This window comes from Cucumis melo, chromosome 1 (genome assembly GCF_025177605.1).
Source record: "Cucumis melo cultivar AY chromosome 1, USDA_Cmelo_AY_1.0, whole genome shotgun sequence".
In the NCBI taxonomy this organism is placed as follows: Eukaryota; Viridiplantae; Streptophyta; class Magnoliopsida; order Cucurbitales; family Cucurbitaceae; genus Cucumis; species Cucumis melo.
This window is the reverse complement of record NC_066857.1, coordinates 32,669,988-32,689,531: the sequence shown is the minus strand read 5'-3', so window position 1 is coordinate 32,689,531 and position 19,544 is coordinate 32,669,988. Positions and strand designations below refer to the sequence as shown.

The 19,544-nt window shown below is 31.9% G+C and overlaps 2 protein-coding genes and 2 long non-coding RNA genes across 4 annotated transcripts; 2 read left to right on the top strand and 2 right to left on the bottom strand.

The window, feature by feature from the left end:
- Positions 1 to 2,545: 2,545 nt before the first annotated feature.
- On the bottom strand, positions 2,546 to 5,922 carry LOC127148571 (uncharacterized). Its single transcript, XM_051082655.1, has 5 exons — positions 5,267 to 5,922; positions 4,683 to 4,956; positions 4,119 to 4,202; positions 3,091 to 3,687; positions 2,546 to 2,890 (listed from the first exon to the last, which is right to left on the bottom strand). The coding sequence occupies exons 1-5, from the start codon at positions 5,920 to 5,922 to the stop codon at positions 2,546 to 2,548; spliced, it is 1,956 nt and encodes a 651-aa protein (XP_050938612.1).
- A 3,447-nt stretch (positions 5,923 to 9,369) lies between these two features.
- LOC103492894 (desiccation-related protein PCC13-62-like) lies at positions 9,370 to 10,881 on the bottom strand. Its single transcript, XM_051082654.1, has 3 exons — positions 10,577 to 10,881; positions 10,184 to 10,415; positions 9,370 to 9,755 (listed from the first exon to the last, which is right to left on the bottom strand). The coding sequence occupies exons 1-3, from the start codon at positions 10,879 to 10,881 to the stop codon at positions 9,690 to 9,692; spliced, it is 603 nt and encodes a 200-aa protein (XP_050938611.1). The 3' UTR covers positions 9,370 to 9,689.
- A 1,092-nt stretch (positions 10,882 to 11,973) lies between these two features.
- On the top strand, positions 11,974 to 12,539 carry LOC127150170 (uncharacterized). Its single transcript, XR_007822203.1, has 3 exons — positions 11,974 to 12,089; positions 12,179 to 12,235; positions 12,475 to 12,539. It is a non-coding gene; the product is annotated as an uncharacterized LOC127150170 (long non-coding RNA).
- Positions 12,540 to 13,356: 817 nt separating this feature from the next.
- LOC127150169 (uncharacterized) lies at positions 13,357 to 15,070 on the top strand. Its single transcript, XR_007822202.1, has 3 exons — positions 13,357 to 13,449; positions 13,917 to 13,964; positions 15,020 to 15,070. It is a non-coding gene; the product is annotated as an uncharacterized LOC127150169 (long non-coding RNA).
- Positions 15,071 to 19,544: the final 4,474 nt, after the last annotated feature.

Here is a 19,544-nt window from a genome sequence, read left to right as displayed (position 1 = left end):
GACCTTAGATTTATATTTCAAAAGATTTTTTTGGTAACCATTTCATTTTTTGTTTTAAAATTAAGTCTATTTTCTCTCCATGTTTTACGGTATGATTAGAATAAAATTGTTGAATTCCTAGCCGACCATTTGTATAATATAGATAACAAAGAAAGAAAGTTGGAGATGAAAGTGATGTTTATATGCTTAATTTTAAAAAATAAAATGATTATCAAACATAAACTCCTGATTTTTGGCTTTTAGTTTTTGAAAACTATAAGCAATAAACATTAAGTTTGTTATACATAAAATAAAAATAGACACTTAATTTTGAAAAGATATTTTATAATTAATAGGAATTGATTTGTTTCAAGTTTGGATTAAATTAATATTGTAAATTACTAAATCTTTAATTTAAGTAAATTGTTACTTAAGTAACAACAACCAAAAATATTTTTAATCTACACTGTATCTATAAATAATTGGGATTAAATAAAGTTGATTTAAACATTTGACATAGTAAATTAGTTATTTAATTATAAATACAATAAAAGTTGGGTTTTTTAAGAGTAATAAAAAACCCATCTATTTATTTAATATCAAACACAATTAATTTTTTTACTTATATTTTATAGAAAAATCAAATATAATAAATTTTATAATTTAATGATTTTATTTTATGGAACGTGAATACTATTTTTATATTAGAAAAATCCATTCTTTTAAATTACTTTTTTTTTAAGAAAAGAAATAACGACAACAACAATTAATAATAAATTAATTAATAAGATTTTGATCATTCATCACGCCAAACCAAAATTAACTAAGTAGAGGTTTGAAATAGGAATTGTTAGTTTAAGGACGAACCATCTTTCATAATTATGATTTTTCAAATTGATTTAGTATTCAATTATAATTAATTATTTAATTAAGTACGAAATAATTACTTATACGATTACATCTCAATCTTCATCATTCTTCAACTTTTGAATACCCTATTAATTTACTCTTTAAATTTTGCATTATTGAAACTCATTTTAGCCTTTCCATTGAATTTTTTTTTATATATATAACAAGTTGATAAAAGAGAAAAAGAAAAAGAAAGGAAGAATGCACACATGCATCATCCGAATTATCTACGTTCTCGATAAAAAAATCATTTAAAGATAAAATTTATTACAAATGATCATATCTTGTTTATTGAATTATGCTTGAGTTGGTACTAAAAGATGAGGTGTGTATATATACTTTTTCACCTTTTGACTACAAAGTACAATAAAAATAAGAGACATAAAAGAATTTATATGCACACACTAATGTTATAGAAATTACATAGACATAAAAGAAACTAATAAACTCGGTTATGTGAAAAAATGTTATAATTACAATAAGAATCTTCTGAAGACTCTTACCACCATTAACACCGTACCTCTTTTTACTCTCAAACAAGAAAACGTAATAAAAGTAAGTACCCCACACTTAAAATTGATTCTTAACTAAAACTATAGTTTAAACTCAACCATATATACTCATATCATTTAATATACAAACTTTCCATATATTAATTCAATGTATTTCTTTTGATCAAAATGAAATTTTGGGTTGAAAATAAAACTCAAAACTGAGAATAGTTAGAAACTTAGAAAAGAGTACCATGTTGAAAAAGAGAGAGAAGAAAATAATACATGCATGTTTAAGATATTTTTGTTATATATTTATATGTATATATACATCAATGATAATTGGACAGTACGTCCACACTTGGGTTGAGCTGCTCGATATTCATGAAACGATATATTATCGATATATATGTAAACTGTAAAGTTATTTTATTGAATATTTTCTCTTGTGTCTTTACATCAAGGAAAATGGGAGATAAATACACGTTCCTATGAGATAAGAAAGACAACAAATAATACAAAATAAGATAATATCTTCAAGATAATATCTTCTTAATTACAATAGAATATATATACATTAATATCCTCCCTCAAACTCAAGGTGGTAGAGTAGCTGTCAGCTTGAGTTTGGTACGCAATTGATTGAAGCGAGTAGATGGTAAGGCTTTGGTGAAGATATCAGCTGGTTGCTCAGTGGTGGAGACAGGTTGCAAAAGAAGTATGTTACTCAAGAGATGATGACGAATGAAGTGACAATAATTTTCGATGTGCTTTGTACGCTCATGGAAACCATCATTGTGGGCAATTTGGATGGCACTACGATTATCACAATGAAGGAGAGTGGGGCCTTGCTGGGGAACACCCATATCAGCAAGAAGTCAACGAAGCCATAAAAGTTCGGCGGTAGTATCAGCAAAAGCACGATATTCTGATTCAGTACTAGAATGAGAGACAACACTTTGTTTCTTACTACGCCAAGAAATGAGAGAATCGCCTAAGTAGAAGCAGTAGCCTGTTGTAGAACGCCGATCAGTGGGATCCCCAGTCCAATCTGCATCAGAATAGCCAGATAATACGAGAGAGGATTGAGAAGAAAACTGAAGTCCATGCCCTAAAGTCCCCTTGATATAGCGAAGGATACGCAGTACGACAATAAAATGGATGGTTCAAGGAGCAGCCATAAATTGGCTAACAATGTGACCAACATATACAATGTCTGGGCGAGTCACTGTTAGATAGATGAGACTGCCAACGAGTTGCCGATACAGACTGACATCTTCATGAGGAACACCATCATAAGGTGTTAGATGAACATTGGGATCTAACGGCGTTGAAGCTGTGTTAGAGTTAGTGATTCCTGAGCGAGCTAAAAGATCAGAGGCATATTTAGCTTGGGACAATAAATACCCGTCCGAGCATCGAGAGACTTCAAGGCCAAGAAAGTAGTTGAGAGATCCAAGGTCTTTCATTTCAAAATGTTGACCAAGGTAATGTTGGAGATCGGATATGGCCTGTGGATCATTACTAGTGATAATCATGTCATCAACATAGAGAAAAGAAGAACAATACCCTAGAGTGTGTGGCGAGTAAAGAGCGCAGTGTCATGAGGACTAGAAGTAAAACCAAATTGAGTGATGGTAGAGCTAAATGTGGCAAACCAAGCTCGTGGAGCCTGTTTGAGGCCATATAGTGCGCGACGCAAGAGACACACCTTGTGAGGAGAAGAAAAAGTACTAGGAGGTGGCTTCATATAGGCTTCTTCAGAAAGAGTCCCATTAAGAAAAGCATTTTTGACATCCATCTGAAGAAGAGGCCACTGCTTGACAGCAGCAACAGCTAATAAACTGTGAACAGACGTCATCCGAGCCATAGAAGCAAATGTTTCTTCATAGTCAATACCATATTCTTGGGAATACTCTTTTGCTACAAGACGAGTCTTATAACGCTCAATAGTACCATTACAGTGAGTCTTGATTTTGTAGATCCACTTACAGCCAATGGGTCTTTTACCAGGAGGTAAGTCAACATAGTTTAAAGTGTGCGTCTTTTCAAGAGCCTGTAATTCATCATTCATCGCTTTCTGCCATAAAGGGTCAGTACTAGCCTCTTGATAAGAGGTAGGTTCAACAAGGGAAACGATAGTGGAAAAACAGTGATAATCTTGGAGATGAATAGGAGGTTCCCTTACTCGAGTAGAACGATGAGGAGGGGTGTCTGGAGTAGGTTCAGAACTACCATCAGAGATGGACGACTGGTCCGAGGTTGTCGAAGTAGGTACAAATTGAGCAAGCTCATTACCAAGAGGGGACTTAGAGAGAGGAAAAAGGTCAATGATATGTTAGTGAAGAGAGGTTGAGGACTAGAGAAGGAGGCGTGGAAGGAGGACAAACGAGAGAACATAGTGTGCTCCCAAAATGTGACATGGCGAGATATACGAAGTCTATTGGAAAGGGGATCCCAACAACAAAAACCTTTATGTTCTGTGCCATAGCCAAGAAAACAACAGAGGAGGGCACGTGATTCAAGTTTAATGTGTTCATGAGGATGTAGGAGAACAAAGCAAGCACAACCGAAGGTTTTAAGATTAGAATAGTTGGGAGGAGTACCATATAGTCTTTCGAATGGAGAGATGTTCTGAAGAACGGAGGAAGGAAGACGATTGATAGTATAGACGGATGTAAGAGCTGCTTCACTCCAAAATTTCTCAGGGCATGAGGCAGAAAGAAGGAAGGGACGTACTGAATCAAGAATATGACGATGTTTGCGCTCAGCACGTCCATTTTGTTGAGAAGTGTGAGTGCAAGAGCGCTGAACAAGAGTGCCCTGTTGGAGAGAAAAGATAGAAGAGTGGAGTATTTATATCCAAGGCATTGTCGGTGCGAAGGGTTTTGATGGGACAAGAGAATTGGGTGCGAATCATATTAGCAAACTCAATATAAGTGCAAGATAATTCAGAGCGGTGTTTGAGAAAGTAAATCCATGTAAATCGAGAGAAATCATCAATAAATAAAACATAATAGCAATAACCATGGACAATGGAGGTAGGGGCAGGGCCCCAAATGTCAGAATGGATTAAATTAAAAGGTTTATCAGATATAAAAGTGGATGTAGAAAAAGACAAAGCAGGTTGCTTAGCAAGTTTGCAATTTAAACAATTAAAAGGGATAAACTTGGTAGTACTGTTTAAATGGTTAATAGAAATTAAATGACACAATTTTTCTGGAGAGGCATGACCAAGACGAAGATGCTACTGATATGTATCAGAGTCAGTGACAGGGGCAAAGATGGAGGAAGGAGGAGGACCTGAAGTGATAGGAACTCAAACAATCTTCCCACTTTGCGACCCATCCCAATCGTCTGTCCCGTCTGCGGATCCTGAACCTGACAACCATTGGGAGAAAAAGAGACAGTTAAGCCAAGGTCGCACAATTGACCAACAGATACTAGATTAAAGTTTAAGTTTGGGACACAATAAGTATGTGAAAGATTCAAACTGGGAGCATTAATGGTGCCAATGTGGGTGATATTCATACAATTGCCGTCAGCAGCATAAATGGGAGGTAAAGACTTAGCAGGACTAGAAGTGTTCATAAGAGAATAATTAGATGTCATATGATTACAACAGGCAAAGTCAAGAAGCCATCGATTACCTGGTGAGACGACAAGTGCAGAGGAAGATGATGAAATTAACTGATTTAGCAAACTTTAGAGATCACTTATATGAAATTGGGGGGGGGGGGGGGTGGGGTGGTAGGATTATCTGAAGTAGCACAACAACAGAGGAGTTCCTGGGTTTAGTGAAGTTCTTTGCTCTTGTAGAATAGCTTCGAGGTCGAGGTGGTTTTATGAGACAATTATCCAGAATACGACCTGGTTTATGGCAGTACCTGCATTCTATTTTAGGACAATCAATAAATTTATGACCAGTGAGCTTACAACTTTTACAAAATGTGCTTGATGCTCCAGGTGGTGAATAAGTGCTGGCAAGAACAACATCAAAATGTTTAGTGAGATTGATGCCAAGACGTTTTTCTTCAAATAATATTTCTTGGATAGCAGCATCCAATAAGGGCAAGGGACTGCGGTGTAACAAGGCAGCCCTAACAGATTCATATTCTGAACGAAAACCCATAAGGACTTTAATAAGACGAAGATGATCTTGACTGATTTTAGCTTGATCAAGTTGAGTCCAGATAGGTTGAAGCACGACTAGATACTCATTGACTGATTGACCAGCTTCTTGATTAAGATTAACAAGGTTATTGTGCAACTGATAGAAATGCGCTAATCCAACGGACTTAAATCGTGTAGACAGAAAATCCCATAACTCCTTAGCATTTTCAAAAGCATCAAATTGTGTATGGATAGCAGGAATTGATGTGTTACTAAGCCAGGTGATAATCTGATGATTTTTGCTATCCCATTCTTCAAGGTGTTCGATAAATTTGCTATCATCTTCCTTGTCTTGTTTGGTCGGTTTGGTAATATCACTCGTGACAATAACATCTTCCTTGTCTTGTTTGGACCTTGGCATAAGGTCCATCGGGAGAGGAACTCCCGACGCCACTTTGGCCGACACATGTCATGGCATTGGAAGAGGCATTCCCGACGCTGTGTTGGTACGACGTCGGGAATGCCTCTCCTGACTCATTTCTCCCGACATTGTTTCTGACGCCGTGAAAAATATCGACATATTCTTTCCTGACGTTTTTTCACTTTCTTCGACGTTTTTGTGCGTCGGGAGTACCCCCGTCTCTTGTAGTGTATGTGATTATATCTATTATTCACTTATTACTGGTTATATCTGATTATCCACCGATTATTGATTATATCCGATTGTCTACCGATTACCATATAAATGCCAATGATAAGAGTTTTTATTTGATTGTTGTCTGATTATTGTTTCATTATTATTTGATACTGATTGTTATTTAATTGTTAATAAAAATACAACCACCCTGAATAGGCACATACCAACCCATCACACATATTGGTGGAACGTATGGAAGATTGACACTTTCTCTGCGATCACTATATGAGCCGTGCATTTCAGGTGAAACTTATATATTGTAATGATTATTTCATTCAACTTTTTGTATGTATAAAACATAAACAATTGTTTAATTTTCATGTAGAAGCAATCACAGACGAACAAGGCTGCTAGACAAAAGCAGCCTTACAATCATAGCAGCGGATCCAAGTCGTTTCTACAACGGCAGCACGAGCTCGCTGAGCAACAAGATCAACCAGTCGCGGTTGTGTGGAGTTATTCAAGCAAACACACGTACTAGATGACACGTTTGTTTCGCAGGTCGCTAAGGATACACATGTAAGTTCAAGCAATACTTCTGTCTTATTATGTAGTTTTATTTGTGTCTTACTAACTTAATTACGAAATTTGTTGCAAAATCAAATGCTGGAACTCCAGTCCCAGCTTACCTAGGGTTTTCAGCCACTCTCTAGGGACGAGATATGTGAGACCGTTTTGAGTAGACAACCATGCTACTCAAAAGGTCTTGGTTGGGGACCTAAGCCCAAGTCCCGCAAGACAGCCAGTGCTAGTAGTTCTTCAACCACATTTCCGCAACCCAGGGAGTACGAATTGCAACAGGACATGATTAAGCAGCAATGAGTCGAGCTTGATGAAACTAAACACATGATTGAAGAATAGAGAAATACATCGGAGATGTTGACTTCACAAATGGAACAAATACAGAAGCTTATAGAAGAAATGAGTCGGGCACAGAGAGGATCATGATCCCTTGCGGTATGTATATATCTTTCCATTAGTAAGTTTTTTACATTACATTATTCAATGATATGCATATCTAATAAACTTACTTTTGTATCATTGTAGGTCTTGACTAGGTGTAATATGGCGTACGCGGTTTGTTAGGAGACGTACGTAGTTTTTTAATTTCTATGTATTTTTTCCGAACATTTACTATATTATGTACTTTTTGGAAAATTCGTAAACATGAATTTTTTTTTGGATTTGGTATTTTATATCATTATTTACTAATTTATTGTTTATTTTCTATAATTTGATTCAATTTAAATCGAGTTAGAATTGAAAAAGAATAATATGATTGAATAAAAAATAATTAACAAAAAGGAAATTGCATCAAATGACAAAACAATTTAGAAAAAAATAGTTCAGATAACTATTAGACGATTATAGGAGGGCTATCAAAAAGCTATCAGAGGGTTATTTGCTTTTAAATTTACTACTTTTGCAATTTAAAAAATATAGTGACATGAGCCCTATTATCATAATTTTTTTTGCTATTTTTGTAAATGCCCCTTAAAAAATAAAAAAATAAAAAAAAATATTTTAAAAATATTTTCTAATGCAGCACATACGTCGATAATTGGAAGCCGTTCCCGATGCATTTAGAATGGTGTTAAGAACACAGTTTCCGACGTTGCGCCGGGACGACGTCGGGAAATGTCATTTTTTGACATCTTGCCAATGTCGGCAACAGAGATGTCAGAAGACATCCACTCTCGACGCCGTGTTAGTAGCATGTCGGAAAAGAGTCTTTCAACGCATTTCTCCCGACACACTTTTTGACGTCGCTTTCTACGTCTGGAAATCAGTTTTTGACTTATTTCAAGCATACTCCGACGCTTTAATGCATTAGGAATACCCCAACTTGTTGTAGTGTTGCCCGCTTAAAGAAGATGAGATCGAAAAAGAAAAATGGAGATGAAGGAAGATGGAGAATCGTAAAATGGAAGATGGAAAATCGAAAAGCAAAAATGAAATATGGAGATTACTGGAACGGGTATGGAAAATGGATATTTATTGTTCTGATTTTGATTGGACAAGTATGTAGTTGTAATTATGCTTCAACATTTATTAAAGTATAATCATATTTATTTTAGCTTAAGAAAGTAACTTGCATTCTATGTATATAGAGATGTTTTGGGTTTTTACAAATTCTTATTAATTGTATTTCTTTTTCGTTTTTCCATTTTTGAAAAAAAGGTTTTGCTATTTTTCAAAATGACAACTTCAAAATTGCTATTATTCTAGTTGACTCTATTATTATTAATGAAGTAGGAGTGATGAGGGTGCTATGAGAGTGTCCACCTTGTAGAGATGCTCAGATGCACCCAACTCACCTATTGTATATTTTTTCAGAAAATTTGAATGTAGTACGAATTATTTATTTTATTTTCGTACCCTTATGACCTGTTAAGTGAAGGAAAATTTAGAAAGGAACCAACAATTTGTTTAAGTGAGAGAGGTAAGAAAAATTTGTTAAATTTTTGGAATAATTTCTCCAATTTTTCAAAAGCCTCAAAAGAATGTTCAAATCATATTTTTATATAAAAATTACATGCAAAATGCATGAAAAATTTTCACAAAAAATCAACACCTCTCATTCTACTTAATCTTAGTGGACTTGTTGTTTACATCACATGTAAACACTTGTCCCATTAAGTGTTAGTGGGAAAATCCATCTATGGAGCTAGCTTAATCATATATATATATATATATATATATATATATATATATATATATTTTCACCATTATTTTTTTATTCAAAACTTAACCATATATATTTCTAAATATTAAAAACTAGTAATTAATAAAACTTCAATGTTTCATATAATTTGTTTTTTTAAAAGAAACATTTGAAGGATTTGTTTTTAGGACGTTTGCAAAAATAGCAAAAAGATTTATGATAATAGGACTTATGTCACTACATTTTCTAAATTACAAGAGTAGCAAATTTAAAAGCAAATAGCTCTATGACAGAAGAGTTATTCGATAGATCTAATTATTTGTCATATTCGTCATATTTATGCGAAAAAAAAGAGTTGCTGTCGACTTATTCTTTCTAAATTTTTTGTCATCTAATACAATTTTCCTTTAGTTTTTTGGATTACATATAGTATTAATAGTTTAGGACTGATTCACCGGATCATCAGCCCTTTAAACTTTAACTTTATTCATATATAATCGTAAATTTGAGTTCGTTATTAGTCGTTTCTTGATCTCCTGAAACGTTCAGCAATCCTTCCATTAGCACCTTTGGGAAAAGATCCACCAGGAACACTTTCGTTGCCAGATCCATCCACTATGCGCAACACCTCCTGTGGCGTTCGCGTATACATAAGAGAATTAACATCAACAGCTAGAATGTTGCTCTCTGTTCGATTCTCTGCCCCGAGCGACCGAGGAACAATGACTCCTTCATCTTTTACGCCACATTTTGCTTGCCTGTTTACCAACTCTGCTGTCTTTTTCGTGAACTCCGCCAAGGTTATTTCATAAGGAACCACCGTTGCGTTTGACCTTCAGTATAGACGACCTCGGAAAACAGCATTTTGTCCAGCCCTTATGCCTAGAAGACTTGCCGCCAGCTACAATAACAGTCAAGTGTTGCTTTATGTTACAAAGTTTAGTCACTCAACGACGTTAGTCGACGGCCTTTGAGGCTTTGAGAATTTCAAAATTCTTAAATTTTGAAAAATATTACGCTACTTCTACTCTTCAATATATATATATATATATATATATATATATATATATGTGTTTTTAATCTTAAACATGCTCATAATTTTTGTTTAAAAAAAAATCAAAATTTCTCTGTTGATTATTAACGACTGCTTAGAAACGGCATGATTTCAAGAGATTTCAATTCATAAACAAATTTTAAATGAAGTTTGAAATCTCTTGCATCTTGTTTTTCGCTTAAATTTTATTACTTAATACATTCATTTAATTTATTGAATCCAAACGTAGAGTAAATTTATTTAGGAATTGAAAGGGCCGGGTGGTGTTACTTTACCAAGCGAAGGTCAGGATCGAGAATCCTTGCGGTTGCTCCGTTTAGAAACAGAGCAGCGGTGTAAGTGGTGACCTGAGCAATGATGGCATGCTGGTCGGGGGCCGCGTACGGGTCGAAGGCAGGCGTCAATTGGCGGCCAAAGGCTGTATTGACAAAACTTCCTATTGCTTCTCTGCTTATATTCAACAATGGCCTTGGAATAGCTCGTCCCTTTAACGCCTTTGCCGTGTCCCTAAACAAAAGTTAGAAACATCTCCAACTTAATCTATTTGAAACAAAACTCAAAACGGAATATTACTAAACTAGCATAAATATTGAGTTATCAAAACTTGAATAACTAAATGTGTAACATTTTAGAGTTAATAGAGACAAAAAAAAAAAAAAAAAATTTACTTCAGATGGCGAATCATGATTAATCCGAATTCCTCAATGGCCTGACGGTAAAGAGGATCGAAGTTGCCTCTTTGACAGCCAACAGGAGGTGGACCTCCAGCTGCTAAAGAAGGATCAAACTGATCACTGCTGTTACCAGTAGCACTGCACACGAAGTATTCACAAAGTAAGAACCCTAAATTCATTTCAAATTGAAGCTCGTCATTGTCACTCGCTATTGGTGCTGTGCATCTATCATCAACCACATTGCTCAACACCACTTCTCCACTTAAACTTACTGACAATATTAACAATAATCCCAACATTTTTATTCTTCTTCTCATTGACCTTCTTAATAAAAATGTGTATATATTTTTACTTTTATGATTTTTCTCACTTTCATACACACATATATGCCCCTTTTTATATATACGAGATTCTTTTACGAACCCTTATCCTCCTCCCCCAAATCTTAGGTAAACTCAAGTGTAATAAGTTTTTCTAATTATTTTGATTTGTACGAAATATTTTCAAACATAGCAAAATAAACTAAAATATTTATAAAATATAGTAAAATATGTGATTCTATTTGTGATAGACACAACTTATTGACTTCTATAAGCGTATATCAATAATATTAATAAAATTTTAAATTTACTATGTTTTGTAAATAGTTTCAGCCGTTTTACCTTCACTAGAAGAAATCTAGTCTTTAATGTCGGTTGGAAAAAATGAAAATGAGCTTTAATGTCGCTTTTTTAAAAAGCGGATGTTTAATGTCGGTTTTAAACGGACATTAAAGAGGGAGCTTTATCCTCCTTTTGAAAAGCAACATTAAAAATTCTTTTTAATTTTATTTTTATTTTTTTTATTTGTAATAAAAACTAACTATTTCTCTCTCTTACTTTACTCTTTCTAAATGACCCACACAATTTCTTCCTTCCAATTTCTTCTTCTCTTCTCATTCTCATCTCACACTGTTCCCTTTCTTCTTTGAACAGTTGCCGCCGCCACCACCATAGTCGTCCTTCGTGCCCATCCCGTGCCTGCCTCCACTGTTGTCACTCTTCCCTTTCTTCGATCGTCTTTGTGCTTGCCACCACCGTCTGTAGTCCTTTTCTTCAACCACGTTTGTGCCCAGCCCTCACCACCACCGTTGCACGTCCGCATCTGTCTCACAGGCTCAAATCTAGTCTGCTTGTGGCTAGATATGTTGCAAGAGCGCCGATTAGCTGTCATCCGAAAGGTTCAATAGGTATCTGTAATAGATCTTTAAAGTATTTTTGAATTTATTTCTAGTATCAGTTACATTCTTTTGGATGATGAATTGTTGTTTTTTTTGGATAAAATGTTCATTAATATATATATATATATATATATATATATATATATATATATATATATTTTTTTTTTTTCTTTTCAGTCTGTGTTGCTTCTTGATGGAACTCCAGATGTACACTTTCGTCGAGCTTGTGGCGGGCAAAAGCTTAGAAACATGATGTTGGATTCTAATATTGACTTGTATGGACCTTATGTGAGTTTTCCCGTTCATTAACTTGTTGAGGAACCTGGGGTTTCAATTAGTTTTGATTACTGTATTATGGTTTTGATGTTGTTTTACAGTCGAGATTTCTGTTGAACTGTGCTGGTGGAGGAACCTGTGGGACTTGTATGGTGGAGGTGATTTTTCTGCATTAGATCATGTTCTCAACAGGATTTAATCACTGCCCTTTTCATTTCTACTATCTGAATCATTGTTTATTTGATCATTATGGTAAAGTTGTTCAATTCATGACTTGGATAGACCGACTTAGAAGGTAAAAGAGTTGAGATTGTTGAAGGTAAAAGGTAAAAGGTAAAAGTTGTTTAATCCTAATGTTCTGCTACAAGTATCCTGACTGAAAATTTTACCGTTTCAGATTGTTGAAGGGAAAGAGCTACTGAATCCTCGTACAGACATAGAGAAAGGCAAACTCAAAAGGGTAAAAACACTGATTCCATTGGCATTATAAGCTGAGAAATCAAAATGAGTCAATAACTATTTATTTGTTTGTTCTTCTTTCTTTTTAGACTTTATTTCTAGTATCAGTTACATTCTTGTATATTTAGTTTTTTCTTATAACAACTGGTGGTGAGTGTAGATATCATTTTCAACCCTTGGATGCTTATTTTATTTTTTCTCATGCATATATTTCTTGCTTCTGGGTTTTTTATCTGAAAAACTGACTATTTTTGAGTGCCTTTATTGTAATCTCATTAATTTTTGAACCAAGTATATTATATATTGGTATGGATGTTGGAGTTGAAGCAGCCATGGACTTATGTTTTCTTTTTAAAAATATTTTTTATTTGAAAAGGCTGCTTACGACTGTACTTTTTGATTGCATCACTTCCAAAGTCTAAGGTTTTGCAATGCACAAGAAGATTTCAAAGCCCATTCCAAACAGCTTCTTCATTGTACTAAGAGATGGAAGAAAATGGATTATAGCAAAAAAAAAAAAAAAAAAAAGAAGTTAAGAACAAAAAAAGGAAAGGAAGGGTACATAATGCCAAAAATCAAGAGTTTTGAAGAGAGAGAAATAAAAAAAGAAAAAAGAAAAAAAGTTTTAGAGAGAGAGTTTCAAGTCATTCTTCTATTTTTCAAGCTTATCTTGTACCTCATTTCTCTAGCTTTTATTTTTTGTTTGTTTGTTTGATAAGCTTTAGAAGAAGAAGCTTGTTGTGGGTAAGTTCATTCTAAAGTTTTGATCAAAGCTCATTATTATTCACAACTTTACACGTTTCCACTTCTTGTAGGTTGTCTAACATGCTTAAGGAACTTTTTAAATTGGTTCTATGAGCTTGCCTAATCTCCAAATCAGAGCTTAGTCATAAACGTAACTTTTGTTTTAAAGGTTAGAACACTTTCTTCTTATAACACTTGCATAATTATGCAATTCGTTATCAAGTAGTATTTGTTAAAGAATTCATGTGTTTGTGTACTTTGTTTCCAACTCTTCTGAGCAATGATGAACTTTCTAAAGAGGCATATATTAGTTGCTCTTACGATGGAATATCTCTCTTTTATTCTAAACATGCATATGAGCATGTTTAGCATGTTATAGAATATCTCTAATAACATGCATATTAGTTACCAAGTAATTGCATGTAGATGTTTGGAAAAACAAGGTTGTGATGTAGTTCACTTCTTTTTAATATAAATGATGACAAGTGACATTTGCTCTCTTTATTGAACTGTCATTTTAATATTTCTGTGAAATATACTTCAAGTTTGCTCCCTTATTGAACAAGATATTTCATTGAATTTGAAGCATTTATTAGAGCTCATCACAAGTTCTTTACTTGTTATTGAATTGTACAGGCATATAATCGTTGTAGCATCGCTCGAGTTGCAAAATAATTGAACCAGGTATGTATTGAAATTGTTGTTTATTCAATTGTGCTTTTGTGAACTATAATGTTTTCTAATGTGCATAATGAGTTTAATGTCTAACAACATTTTTATAGGGAGGAGGAAGGAAACCATGGAATAGTATCGACTTTATTTGTGCACATGATGGTTTCACTTTGGCTGATTTAGTGACTTATAATAGTAAACATAATTTAGCAAATGGTGAAGACAACAATGATGGTGAAAATCATAATAATAGCTGGAACTGTGGAAAGGAATGCAATCAATTGTATGCCTCTCATACGATCATCGTTGATGTGGTATTAAGATAAAATCATTGGATCTTAATAACAATAGGCATACTTTAGGATTAGGTATTGTTTATCAAACAAACCAAAACCTCTTTAATGCCTTATGATGGTTAAAGCTTAATTCCACTAAGGGTTTTAGAATCATGTTGGACTCCTCTGCAACATTTCTTTTCCTTAAAAGATATTATTATTAGAATCAAATTTTCATAAGATAGTATGATTATTCTTGTCTAAAAGCCTTTACCTTTTACCTTTTAGTATTCAATTGGTTCAAGTCACTCACATATAGAATGAGTTTAGGTTTTAATCTAGTTCATCAATCAATGTTATTATTTTTGTTTTCTATTTAAGAAATAACTAATAAGTATTAAAGACTCTTAGTTTGTATTTATAAGGATGAGTATTAATCTTTCTATGCAGGCATCTCTAGAGAGCTTCTTATTCCTTTTGCTTAGTTACTCGATATGATTATTATTTTTTGCTATGTTTTCACCTTTACATTATGTTGTTTTGTTGAATGTATGGTAACTCTTTGCTAAGGGAGGGAGATACTTTTGTGGGTCAGTTTATTCTTTGACAAAAAAAAAAAAAAAAACATATTTGTTTCTATAATTCTTTTGTAAATGAGAACAATTCCTTAAAAGTGTTTAGTGTGAATGCATATTTGTTTCTGCAATTCTAAAGATTAAATGATGCTTCAAATAGATTGTTGGTTGTTTGTGTATTTTGTGTTGATATTTTTGTTATGAAATGCAATGGTAGGAAAGGGAAAGGCCTTTAATAACACTAGAGTGAAGCGGTCGATTAAGGTGCCCACGATTGGTAACAAGCTAGCAGATATGTTGATTATTAATGGAGGAAATATGGCCAAAAGCCAATCAAGGGTTCTCCACACCCAAGGTATACAAATATGATTGCTTTACTTTTCATGTGTTGATGTTGCTTATTTATTTATAGATTGATATTGGTTTTCATAATCATGTTAGGTAAAAAATGTTGGCAGGCAATATTATGAGCTAATCAATTACAAGAATTCATAGGTTGCCACATAAAATGTTTTTTTTTTTTATTTGGAAAAAGGATTGTATATGATTGCATCTATGGAATATTTCTAATATTAGATTGAAGAAATTAGGAAAGCCTGATGGATGTGGTAGACTAAAGCGAGTTATATGGATTGGGGTGTGGAAATAAAATCTTGAGAACTTTTCAAACAGCTTTGTTATTCTATATAAATGGTTTATTTGGATATTGTTTGTAGATAATTGAAGTCATATCGGGTTGAAAGCTAAGCGATTGTGCAAAGATGGCCAGACGACCGTTGAAAATTGAAGACTGAGAAGGCGTTTAGGATTTTAAATTATTTAATTCTTTTATTATGATCTTTTTTCATGTACTGTTGTAGAATGTATATATAAACATACTATTAAGATTTTATTTTGTGTATTCAAATGTAAAAGACAAATATTATAGTTTCTAAAATAATATGAATTTCATTGATTTGTTGGCGTGTGAAAAACATATTTATCTACATTGACCCAATGTCGGTCTATAGAACAATAATGTAACAATTAAATAAAAATAAATTTGTAAAAATGAACCCAAAAACTAGGCTTTAATGTCGGTTTTAAACCGACATCAGAGTTCAACCGACATTAAAGGGCTTCAATAACACCATCAAAGATGTCGGTTGAAAACTGACATTAAAGGCCTTTAATGTCGTTTTTAAACCGACATTAAAGCCCAACCAACATTAAAGGCCTTTAATAACGCTCGCAAAGAAGTTCGTTTTAAAACTGACATTAAAGAGGCCTTTAATGTTGTTTTTAAACCGACATTAAAGTCCAACCGACATTAAAGGGCTTCGGTTTAAAACTGACATTAAAGGCCTTTAATGTCGTTTTTAAACCGACATTAATGAGGCCTTTAATGTCGTTTTTAAACTGACATTAATGAGGCATTTAATGTCGTTTTTAAACCGACATTAAAACCCAACCGACATTAAAGGCCTTTAATAACGCTCGCAAAGATGTCGGTTGCCAAGTGACATTAAAGTCCTTTAATGTCGGTTTAAAACCGACATTAAAAGTCAGATTTCTTGTAGTGCTTTTAGAATAATTCTCCTAAAATATTCTTGTTTTGTAATCTATTATATATGTTATTGAATTGAAAGGAAAAAATTTAAACGGTCTCTCCAAAGTTTATAGCATTCAATTTTTCTTGTTCATAGTACACAAGAAAAATTATAAAATTAAAAATCATTTTCTTGTCGTTCAATCTCCTAAAACAATTTAGTTTCTATACTTTTAAGATATGACAATTCAATCATAACGATTTAGACCTTATCATGTAAAGTTATTATTGCAATTTAGAATCTTGTATGGATTGACTAGAGAAAAAAATGTGTTTAAAAAAAGAAGTTAATTTTATTTAAACTCTTTTGATAAATTTTCTTGTAAATTAAACTTTGAAACAAATGTCTTAAAAACTATTTTGAGTAATTGTCAAACACTATTTCTTTTTTCAAAACGACGAATCATTTTTAAAATTAAATATTAGAAAAATAAAACTCAAATTAAACTAACCCTTATAAATAGAATTTCTTTCATAAATAGATCCATAAATTTATTAGGAACCCAAATATATTTATAATCTACAAAGATTATTACTTTACTTTTGTCAAATAAAAAAAACGTTCAATTTTAATGGAATATTTTATAGCAGGGGTTAAATAATTGTTACAAATTTGAGAGTATACATGGGGTAAGTGTTACATTATTTATGATTTTTTTTAATATGTTAGTGGTAGAATTAAACCTTTGATCTTAAAATCTATGCCAATTGAGTTGTGTGCTCATATTGTACGGATCGTAAATTATTAAAGTAACGATCCAAACTTTTAAATTAAGGTAAAGTCATTACTCAAAAGATAAACATCAAAAGACATTTTCTTCAAAAGATGATAACTAAAATCTTTATAAAATTAATATCAATAATTCTTCGTAAAACATTTGCAAATTCAATACAACACCGTAAAAACATAATCCGGTGTCTTTTGATGTTTATCTTTTGAGCAATGACCTTAGCTTAATTTAAAAGCTTGGGTCGTTACAGTTGGTATCAGAGCGTCAACTTTTAGCTTCTGTAGACTAACTTACGATGTGAGTCTTTGATTTTGTCCCTATGGCTATTGTGATCCTTTGTCACTCACTATGTTTTTATGATACATGATTATAAATATGTACATGACCTTGCTTGTATTAAATTAGAATTACATGAATGTTAAGATTTAATGATGAAGGATTTGGTGGTGAAATTTAGAAAAAATATACCCACGTAGAGGTGCTAAAAGGGATAGTCGAGTAGGGAAAATAGTAGGACGTGATCAGTCTGTTGAATTGTTTTGTGATTGAAAAATCTAAGAAATAAGTTATGTTGGTGGTTTTAAAGAGAGCCAAATACATGGTTAAGTTCAAGTATATCAAGCACATCGAATTGTGTTTAGAATTAAGATATTGAGGAAGGAACAAAGAAAACTTTAGTGCATAGTAGTTGTCTTAATGAGACTTCAAGAAACTATATTGAGTTTACCATGAAGAATAAAGTAACTGGTTTAAAGTATAAGTGACGAACTCTTTTAGAATAATTAGCTAAGTTGATGTCATTAAATTAAAGAAAGTCAATGACATGAGTTTGTACTTGATCAAGGAAAAAAACAAGAAAAAGAAAAACTAATGAGTTCTAAATAAAGTTAAATGGTGGAGAATACCTTACTAATGGTAGAAGTATGAAGTTGGAAAATAGAATGTAGTTTTTAAAGAGTTATGAATTAAGTTTTACTTGGATAAGTGAAAAAAAAAAGAAAAAAAAGAAAAATTTTCTAGTCGTCTCGTACAAAATAAGTACAAAGGAAAGAAAAGTATTTAAGAAAGGTAATATTTTGAATTTTTTTTAATAATGTATTTTTTAAAAATAATGTCAAAAATAGGATAAGGCAAACTATTCACAATAAATAAGGCATATTCTTTCTCTTTACATTATTTAATATTCAAAAATTCAAATTCCAATTTTTAAAAATATCTTTCTTATTAAATATTTTTTCAAATTTCAATTTTCAAATTTCAAAAATTCATTTTCTTATTTAATATCTTTTTCAAATTTTAAATTCCAATCTCTAATTTTTTTAAAAAGATATATATTAACAAAATATGTTATTAAATATTTAAATCTTCACATTTCAATTTTCAAAAATATCTTTCCTTATTAAATATATTTTAAAATTCTAATTTTCAGTTTTAAAAAATATTTTTCCAAATATTAGAATTTGTAAAGATCGAAATTTGAAATTTAGAAAGATATTTTTTAAAATTGAAAATTAGAATTTTAAAATATATTTAATAAGGAAAAATATTTGTGAAAATTAAAATTTGAAAATTTAAATATTTAATAACATGTTTTTGTTAATATATATCTTTTTTTTAGAAAAATTGAAGATTGGAATTTGAAAATTGAAAAGATATTAAATAAAAAGAATGTATTTTTGAAAATTGAAAATCGGAAATCGTTGAAATATATCCCTTTTTTTAACCGGGGATTGTCAAACATGCCCTTAGTCTTTATATTTTCAAATATTTAACCATTTAATCAATAAATTTTAATAACTAATGATTTAATCATCGCCGCTGTCCTAAAGTCAAATCTTTTATAGATTATAAACATCAAGTTATACATAAAATAAAAACAGACACTTAATTATATGAAGAGATTTTCTTTTATCATGTAATTGAATTGTTTCAAATTTAGATTAAATTAATATCGTAAATTACTAAGCTTTGGGTCTAAATTGTTAAAGTTTTGATAAAGTACATTAACTAAATCTTTAATTTAAGTAAATTGTTACTTGCAAGTAACAACAACCAAAAATATTTTTAATCTACATTGTATTATAAATAATTGAGATTAAATGAAATAAAATAAAGTTGATTTAAAAACTTGACATAGTAAATTAGCTATTTAATTATAAATACAATAAAAATTGGGTTGTTTTTTTGGTGTTCTTAAAAAAAATATAACAAAGTAATTTCAATAATTGATTGTTTTTTTTGGGTGTTGTCATTATTTCTTTTCTTAAAAAAAAAAGTAATTTCAATAATTAATTGTGTTTGATATCAAATAAGTAGATGGGTTTTTATTACTCTTAACAAAACACAGAGTAATTTTGTAACGCCCCAAAAATTAAGATAATTTATTGGACGTTATTTTGAATCCATTTAATGAGAATTATTTG

What these genes read in the sequence shown, in the direction of transcription:
- LOC127148571 (XM_051082655.1), bottom strand. Translation starts at nt 5,922, where the DNA reads ATGGACCTTATGCCAAGGTCCAAACAAGACAAGGAAGATGTTATTGTC. An exon ending in TGTCCTAAAATAGAATGCAG is followed by an intron (nt 4,957 to 5,266) that starts GTACTGCCATAA and finishes GAACACTTCTAG; the next exon opens with TCCTGCTAAGTCTTTACCTC. An exon ending in TTGAGTTCCTATCACTTCAG is followed by an intron (nt 4,203 to 4,682) that starts GTCCTCCTCCTT and finishes TCTCTCCAACAG; the next exon opens with GGCACTCTTGTTCAGCGCTC.
- LOC103492894 (XM_051082654.1), bottom strand. Translation starts at nt 10,881, where the DNA reads ATGTTGGGATTATTGTTAATATTGTCAGTAAGTTTAAGTGGAGAAGTG. An exon ending in ATCATGATTCGCCATCTGAA is followed by an intron (nt 10,416 to 10,576) that starts GTAAATTTTTTT and finishes ACTTTTGTTTAG; the next exon opens with GGACACGGCAAAGGCGTTAA. An exon ending in TCGATCCTGACCTTCGCTTG is followed by an intron (nt 9,756 to 10,183) that starts GTAAAGTAACAC and finishes CTGTTATTGTAG; the next exon opens with CTGGCGGCAAGTCTTCTAGG.